The sequence below is a fragment of the Aegilops tauschii genome, chromosome 5 (genome assembly GCF_002575655.3).
Source record: "Aegilops tauschii subsp. strangulata cultivar AL8/78 chromosome 5, Aet v6.0, whole genome shotgun sequence".
NCBI lineage: Eukaryota > Viridiplantae > Streptophyta > Magnoliopsida > Poales > Poaceae > Aegilops > Aegilops tauschii.
Genome location: NC_053039.3, coordinates 370,191,403 through 370,200,903, shown reverse-complemented (window position 1 = coordinate 370,200,903; position 9,501 = coordinate 370,191,403). Strand labels below are relative to the sequence as shown.

The window sequence follows — 9,501 nt, the reverse complement described above, 5'->3', positions numbered from 1 at the left end:
AACATTTATCATGATATAAGGAAATAAATAATAACTTTATTATTGCCTCTAGGGCATATTTCCTTCACATGCATGGCAAAAAACGCGACCTACTGTGACAAACACGTATCATCACGGAAGTGTATTTTTTGTAGTGATAATAGCAAAGCTCGCGATACATCAAGATCGTGCCGAATCAAAAACACGAGAGAGAGAGAGAGAGAGAGAGAGAGAGAGAGAGAGAGAGAGAGATCAAACACATTGCTACGGGTACATACCCTCAGCCCCGAGGGTGAACTAGTCCCTCCTCGTCATGGAGAGCGTCGGGATGATGAAGATGGCCACCGGTGAGGGATCCCCCTCCGGCAGGGTGCCAGAACAGGGTCCCGATTGGTTTTTGGTGGCTACAGAGGCTTGAGGTGGCGGAACTCCCGATCTAGGTTATGTTCTGGAAGTTTGGGTATATATAAGAGGTGTTGGCGTCAGGAACAAGTCAGGGGGGGTCTCCGAGGCGTCCACGAGGTAGGGGGCGCGCCCCCCACCCTCGTGGTGGCCTCGGGACTCTTCTGGTCCATCTCCAGTACTCCGTGAGCTTCTTCTGGTCCAAAAACACTCTCCGTGAAATTTCAGGTCAATTGGACTCCGTTTGGTATTCCTTTTCTGTGATACTCAAAAACAAAGAAAAAACAGAAACTGGCACTGGGCTCTGGGTTAATAGGTTAGTCCCAAAAATAATATAAAAGAGCATATTAAAGCCCATCAAACATCCAAAACAGATAATATAATAGCATGGAACAATCAAAAATTATAGATATGTTGGAGACGTATCACCTACTTCCCTAACTAAAAAACATCTAATTAATAGTACCACAAGTGCCCTAACCAAATTAACATCTACTTAGTAACCAAACTAGTTATCGAAACATCTAAAAAACATCTAATTAACCTAGTTAGTAAACTAATTAACCTAGCTAGTTCACTTAGTTCAACTTAGTTAACCTAATGAACTAAATTCACCTAAGTTAATTAACCTAGCTAGAGGGAGGAGGGAGGAGGAGTATCTCTCGGTGGTGGAGGAGGCCGGTGCGGGAGGTCGGCCGGCGGGGGAGGAGGCCGGCGCAGGGAAGGGTGGCCGGCGGGGGAGGAGAGCCGGCGCAGGCGAGGGCAGTAGGCGGGTGAGAAGAGCCGGCGCGGGCGAGGGCGGCCGGCGGGAGAGCTCCGTGGCGGGGGACGGCGGTGCGCGGGGGAGGGCGGCGGCGGCAACGGCGGAGGTGCGCGAGAGTGAGAGTGTGAGGGTCGGGGGAGTGAGAGAGGTCGAGCGCGGGCCGTTGCTGGGGTGGATAAGGAGCCCGTAGTAGTAGCGCTTTTATGTAGAAAGCGCTACTGCTACGTCCAGTAGCAGTAGCGCTTCCTACATAAAAGTGCTACTACTATGCCTGGCCTGCCGGCAACGGCCTGACAATTTTAGTAGTAGCGTTTTTTAATAAACCGGTGCTACTCGTAAGTGCATAGTAGCAGCATTTTGTTATAAAAAGCGCTACTGATAAGTAGTAGCAGCGCTTTGTTATAAAAAAGCGCTACTATTATGCTACTGTCTATAAGCATTTTCCTAGTAGTGTAAATGCACGCATCACTACTCAGGGTTACCTTTGTTGTGTCACATGGGGTGTGTGTGCTCATCATGTACATTAACAAAATGACAATCACAAGGGTTGTCATGTTTTCCAACATTCATATAGTATAAACTATATGTTAGACATTGGAGGAAAAGAAATGATATATTGTTAATTGCAACAATTCAAAGTCAGACACACCAAGAGTATCCCCTTGCATGTGTAAGCTGTGATTAGGGCCCGACCAGACCAGCATAGCACCTCCCAGAGATGGTTGAGTGTGATCCAAACTAACCAAACCTCGAGATTAACATAATTGCTTTCCCATCGTGAAGCCACTAGTTAGGGCTTCTTGTTTCACATCGAAGCCTTAGGGGAAATGGAGCTTCGGTTCCCATTAAATTTCTTAAGAATTTCCCACCAAGTTATGGGCATTGTAAATAGAAAATATTTTTTCCTATTTTTTTGGATTTTTTAAGAAAATGTTCGCATGGTTATATAATTTTTTTGTATAAAATTGATCTTCTCTTCACGTTCTCCCTTGGGATTGGTCATTTTAAAAACCTAGCAAAAAAGGATGTTGCCAAGTCTTGGTTTCTATTCTTATCCTCCCCCCTTGATGCTCTCATGTAATGGATACCATTATTTCTTAAGTGGTAATATATTAAGGTGGAAAAGCTCCCCCCACCCCCACCCCCGAGTGACTGTTCAAAAACATTCTTCTTTATAGGTATTAATTATTATATTTTGGAGAGATTTTTAGTTATGTTTTTGGATTTTTCTTGAAATTTAGAATCTTACTACAAGAAATTTGCATGTTTTCGAATCTAAGAGGAAATCATTATTTTCCTTTTTTGGAATCTTTCCTGCCTTCCTTTTGTTATTACCTCGCTCAATAAGCCAATAACATATCAGTTTTGGGGGGAGGATCGGAGGAAGAAGGGGGCAGGTGTTCCAGTTTTATCAATGAAAATGGAGCATAATTCTTACATGTCTGGAAAAGAATTTTTACTATTAAGGAGAGTTCTGGTCATAATGGTGCATCTTGGTACGTCGTTCCTATGTTGTTGCTCATCCTCCAATCTCACACACAAGTGCTCGGCCGAGATATTTTGGGTCGATCCTGATCAACCAAGTCATGAAACAAAGTCTCAAAATCATCGCCCAGCATCGCACGGCCTTACCATCTCGCTCACATTCACCGTCTCCAGCATTGCGTTATCGCTCCCATATCTTCCCACGCCATACTTGAAACCTAATATGCATGTAATCTTCATGTTTCTTCTTCATTGTGTGTCCCAAGGCGGCCGCTAGGCCCATGGTCTTGTTGTCCCTAGTTTTCTATGATGCACCCATTCTCCCTCATCACGGTGCTGTCAAACCCTCCCCCAGCCTCCATCACATCTTCGAAGAAGGTGGTGACGTGCGAGGAATGGGAGCGAAAATTGCGTGGTGTCAAGGTCTGCAAGGAGGAGATGAATTTCATCATCACGTTCGGTTTTCGCGACTCCGCTGACAGGTTCTGCATTGAGTCCCGATATCCAACATATTCTATGCCCATGCACTTAAATGGATGACCGCTTACTGCTTCGTTCTCCGAAGCAGACATTGGGCTCCGACTGAAGTTTTGTTCGCAGTACGCCACGGCATATTGATGCTTGATCCCCTCATCACTCAAGAATTTTGACATTATATAATTCTTGAACTCAGAGCCATTGTCACTTCGAATTATGAAGATCACTTGTTTGTCTAACATTAAGCTTCCTGGCAAATTTGATGAAGGGTTTTTGTCCTTGGACTTGAAAAAAAAACACCCACGTATATCGTGTGCAACCATCGACAATTACAAGACAATACCTCCTCCCACCCATGCTATGATAAGATGAATGTCCAAAGAGATCCGAATGAAGGAGTTATAGGGGGACCTTGTCGATCTGATGATAATCTTGAACTTCTGCTTCATGTAGCTTACTGGCAATGCTAGCACTACACATACGATCGAAATACACACTAGAGGGACCTTGTCGATGTGATGATAGTCTTGAACTTCTACTTCATGTAGCTTTCCGGCAATGCTAGCACTACACATACGATCTTTTGCAAAATACACACTAGGGGGACCTTGTTGATGTGATGTTACAAGAATGTGCTCCTGCTTTAGAAGAATTTGTAGATTTCTCATGCCGACATGGGCTAGCCTATGGTGGCATAGCCACCCCACATCGGCCTGGCCATTCGACATGCAACATGATGTGGAGACTTTAGCTCTTATTGCTCATGAGACTAACATGGCAGTGAATCTGATCAACATACGTAATACATAACTGCCAAAGATGCAAATAGGTATGCTAGTTTGATTGCTCAATGGTTTTTGAGCATGTAATTGAGCCAGATTGAGCAAAATTAGGGGCTGAAACACAACAACACCCACCACCAAAGAAAATAACATACAAGTCCCTAAGAGGGTGAATTGTTGAACAAAGCCATCGCCTGCTTTCAATCTCCATCGCTGCATGCCAAAGGAATGGAAGGTAGGATCCGCTTGCCAAACGATCGACACACATCACACTATTATGTGTCAGTTGGGGAATCACCCAGTACAACTCGTGCTGAATCTACTGTGTTCAAACGACGTCATCACTGAAGAACGCACGACACTGGAGAAAACATCGACGTGGCAGAGGAAGATCCAAAATACAAAATACCACTGGTTTGGTCACCACCATTACCCTGTGACCAAACCACAAGACCTCTAATCTCGCCAACTGGACTGACTAGAGAGAAAACTATGTTGCGATCTCATCTTCAACCAAGGTGGGGTTGAAGTTGCGGGAGCTCTTATTAGACGTGGCGTCATCACCCACACCCCGTCGTCGCCCCTCGGAACCCTAAATCTATCTGTACTTGCAGCCCGAATGCAAAACCCAAGGACTCCCACGTCCTCTCATCGTTGAAGCGGCAGACGGGAGAAGAGAAGCCCTAGTCTCGTGGGATTCATATCTCTAATCGAATAAATTAACTTTGTATGGGCATTTTACTGGCAGCTATAGAGATAGATGCTCTAGCTACAGTTTCAGATACTCCACCATTTTATAAAGTACACGGCCTGGTTTAACAAAACGGCTACCTAATATTCGAGGGACCCCTTCCCCAAGTCCATATGTGTTTCTGTGGATCGTAGTGTATCCGGTTTCTGGGGAAATACATGTACCCATATTTTTCCATCACGATGTGCTTCCCGTGTTATTGCCCTTCATCCTACTTCTATCTGTCTCGTCGATCATGATCCAAGTGGGTTCAAGTGCTTAAAGACCATATCTACGAAAACAATGACTATTGCCCAGGATTTTCCTTTCATACTTCATCGATATTGTTTGCTAAATCTGGTTCTTTTAGGGTTATAGTCGATGGTTCTTTTTTAGTTCCATCACTACTACAAAACTGGACATCAGAGTTTCTTCTCATCCAGCTCCTCACTAATGAAATGAGATACCTTTGGGTGGAGAAGGGAAAGGGGAGCGAAAACCGCTGGGTTATCAGAGGTTGTGAAGCTTAGTATCGCATTTAAAATAGCCTTAGACGACTTTAGCCGCAAAAGAAAAAGAAAAGAAAAGAACCTTAGACCTCCATTTGGCACTCGCATACACTGAAGGGAAATTTCCTTGCTGCCGTACATCTCACCAAAACATATACCTATGCCGGGAGCACACAGTACATACACGAATTGCTATTGGTTACCGTCCAAATCATCGTTCCAAACAAGAGATGTGAAGATAAAAGAACCGTATGAAATCCTACAATTTTTTTTAAAAAAAGGAGGAGGACCCCCGGTCTCTGCATCTGGACGACGCATGCAGCCACTTTATTAATTATTCACACAAGATCTTATAAAGTCATACAACAATAAGACTAAAGCCACCGTCTAGGCAACATCTGTCGCTACTCCTATCCAGTTGATATAGGGATGCTGATAGTCTGGGTCTAATACCAAAGACATCGCAGCCAAACCTAACATTTAAGACCTGAGGTCCCAATCAGGACGCCTGCTGGGTATGGGGCACCCACCAGTCCGGCGCACTCCTCAACCAGGACGCCTGCCGGGTATGAGGCCGCCACAGCCACCTGCCACCAATCCATCTTCAGTGATGTACTGCTGCATCTACCTTGCCCGGTCTAGCTGTCGTCGACACCACCACGACGCCAGACAACGCCACCATCCTGCACTCGTCCATCATCACACGCCCATCGGCGAGACCCTGCTGCTCCATGCCGCCGAGACCCGCCGTCGTCGACGCGAGAGAAGGCACGCCACACCACCTCACGCCTCTTTCATCCGGCGCCGCTCCACAAACGATGCCCCCAATAGGGAACACGACACCGCAGCGCCGCCATCATCCGATCCGGTGATCTTAGGATTTCTCCCGGAGCAGCACGAGCAGGTTGACGATAGTTGCTTGACGATGCCTTCATCAAGATAACGACATAGACGCCGTCATCGTCCGCCATGACCGGAGTCGGCTCGGTTTTCACCGGCGACTATGTCTTCCCAACTCGCCGCTGGTGCTAATAGTGGGATCCAAGATCCGTCACTACCAGCCTGGCCAACCGTCTTCGGTGGAGAAGGCAGCCACCACCACCCTTCGCTCTCAATGCCCGGCCGAACGTCAATTCTACCAATCATATGACCGTTTCCACGGAGCAAAGAAGCTGTGATCCTCTCGACGTTTTAGATAGTGGAAACAAGAACATACACATACAAGCGCACAGGCATAGCTGCAAGCCTGCAACGCTGTTTGTACCCGAAATTTACACAGCGAAGACTCCAAAGCTCCTTGGTTCAGAGTGTTCTCTTCTTTTCTTCCTGCGCCTATAAAAACCATGCATGCAAATAATATCTCTCATCTCAGACTCACCAAAGATGAAGAGCATTTCTTCATTCTCCCTGCTTGTCCTCTGCCTCGCTGCACTGCAGCTGCACGCCAATGCCTCCCACTCCCCGTCCCAGGAGGCTCAGCTCAAAAAGTTCATCTCGTCTAGGAAGAACCGCGCCAGCAGCACCGACACGTTCCGAGTGCGTAACATAGCTGACAGGGTTGCCGGCAGCCTGAGTGCGGACAGCACTCTTTCTGACCAGAGCTCCATGAAGGCCGCCGACAAGATCACGGCCTTGCCCGGGCAGCCGGAGGGCGTCGACTTCGACCAGTACGGCGGGTACGTCACCGTCGATGCGGAGAACGGCCGCGCGCTCTTCTACTACCTTGTCGAATCGCCTTCCGGTGCCTCGGACAAGCCACTCGTCCTGTGGCTCAACGGAGGTTAGATGATCCATATATTGATAACTGAACATGTCTTGTAGAAATTTCTCTAGGACAGTACTGACACTTGCATATACAGGGCCGGGATGCTCGTCGCTCGGATTCGGCGCAATGCAGGAGCTCGGCCCGTTCCGCGTAACCGAGGACAACAAAACGCTCAGCAGAAACATGAACGCATGGAACAACGGTAACCCATGTCTTCCTGTACTCGTTGCAATCTTTGAATTTGCCCTGCCTTATATCACTGGAAAATCAACCCGGGGGCCACATGGAAGTTTCAGAGGGGTGGGGGGAGGGGGGCAAATAAATAATTTTGAAGTGTGGGTGGAGTAAAGTGTGAGAACTGAGAAATGATCAAATTCAGAAATACTAATAGTTTGCTTGTGACAGTGGCTAACGTGATCTTCCTCGAGTCGCCCGCCGGAGTGGGTTATTCCTACTCGAACACGTCTTCTGACTATGATCTCAGCGGAGACGAGAGAACAGCCGATGACGCCTACGTGTTTCTGGTGAAATGGCTGGAGAGGTTCCCGGAGTACAAGGACCGGGCCTTCTATATCTCAGGGGAGAGCTACGCCGGACACTACGTGCCGGAGCTTGCCGCCACCATCCTACTCCACAACACATACAACAACAGAACCGTCATAAACCTTCAGGGCATCTTGGTACGTCAAATTAAGTAACTAGCTATAATTAGATGAAACATTATAAAATTTCGGTTTTTCTTCTGTTGAAAACAACTAATTTGGATCCTGTCTTCGACTGAAGGTGGGAAATCCGTACCTTGATGCCAACAGGAATATTAAGGGGGCAGTTGACTACTTCTGGACCCACGCGGTGATGTCGGACGAGGTCTATGCCAATATCACCAAGAACTGCGACTTCGACAACTTGAATGGTACATTTACAGATGCCGCCTGCATGGGAGCTGCCGTGGTGTTCGACTCTGGCTACATCGATGGCTACAACATATACGCTCCGGTCTGCATAGACGCGCCCAATGGAATGTATTACCCCGCTGGCTACGTGAGTCCACAGTTCTTATCTTTCTGAAGAACATCATTTCTTATCAAAACGAGAGAAAAAAATGGACAACATTCTGTTTGAAAAAAACTAGGTCTACGTGCTGAACAGCTAACCGTTGCATTTTTCCTCTTCAAATTGCAGTTACCTGGGTATGATCCGTGCAGTTATTATCCTACGGATGCCTACCTCAATGATCCAGCGGTGCAGATAGCTTTCCACGCTAGACCGACAAAGTGGTCAGGCTGCGCGTAAGATCCTCCAACTGGAGCTAATGCACACTAATTTCACCGACGAATTCGTATCTCATGTGATTTGTACATGTATGCAGATACTTGAACTGGACAGATGGGCCAATGTCCATGCTGCCAACCATGAAATGGTTGATCGAAAGCAAGCTGCCGATTTGGATATTCAGGTAACAGACAAGTACTAGTACAATCCAATACTCTCACACCGCCGTTTGAAAGTACTTCAATAGTAACAAACCTGCCTGCATTTTTTAGTGGTGATTTTGATTCTGTGTGCCCGCTGCCGGCGACGAGGTATTCTATCCAAGACATGGCCCTCTCTGTGACCACTCCATGGCGCCCATGGACAGCAAAGGAGGAGGTAAACCCTGTTGTGGAAACTAGCATTCATCTTAGATCACCTTGAAACTGGTTGTTTCTCACAAGGATGGTTGCACTTGCAGGTGGGAGGCTATGTTCAGCAGTACGCCGGGGGGTTCACATTCCTATCTGTGAGGGGAGCTGGCCATATGGTTCCATCCTTCCAGCCTGAGAGGGCATTGGTGATGTTGAGCTCCTTCCTGCAAGGGGTGCTCCCACCTTACGTAGAACAGCAGTGATTCATGGTGCCCATAGAACTCCATCCATGAGAGGCCTTGGTTATCGTCAAGCTTCATGAAAAGTGCTACCTACAACGTGGATGGAGTTGTCATAGTTGTTCAATCTCTTGGAACATTTGTTTGCTTAATGTGTGGTTTAGTTAATATACTCGTATCCAGTTACTTAATGTGTGGTTGTCCCTAGTGGACATGGATTTCTTTTGATCGAATTTGTTACAAGACATTAAATAAAGATAAATATAAATTATGTCTACTGTTGATTACTCCCTCCGTTTCTTTTTACTCCACGTATAAAATTTATTCAAAGTCATAGTACACAATGTTTGACCAAATTTATATCAAAAAATATGAACATCTATGATACTAAAACTATATAGTATGAAAATACGTTTGATGGTGCATCTGATAATGTTGATTTCATCTTGTGAATGATGATATTTTTTAATATAAAGTTAGTCAAACTTGACAAAGATTGACTTTGACCAAACCTTATACGCAGACTAAAAAGAAACGAAGGGAGTATCAAATAAGTAGGGGACGGGATACCCTCAGCAGGCCTGAATTGAGTACATAAGACATCTCATCAGTGGTGCAAAGGCACCATAGCTAGTAAGCTCCACTCGCTCCTTGAACCTGCACGACCAGAATACACATCCCTTGTCAATCGTAACATCCAAAGAAACTTTAAGGGATCGCTCGCCAAGCACATGTTGCCAAGATG

At 46.3% G+C, this 9,501-nt stretch overlaps 1 protein-coding gene across 1 annotated transcript; it reads left to right on the top strand.

Moving 5' to 3' along the window:
- The first annotated feature begins 6,510 nt into the window (after positions 1-6,510).
- On the top strand, positions 6,511-8,780 carry LOC109747637 (serine carboxypeptidase 1-like). Its single transcript, XM_073500411.1, has 8 exons — positions 6,511-6,907; positions 6,987-7,094; positions 7,298-7,572; positions 7,676-7,933; positions 8,075-8,181; positions 8,262-8,348; positions 8,437-8,542; positions 8,625-8,780. Exons 1-8 carry the CDS (start codon positions 6,511-6,513, stop codon positions 8,778-8,780), a joined length of 1,494 nt encoding a protein of 497 aa, XP_073356512.1.
- Positions 8,781-9,501: the final 721 nt, after the last annotated feature.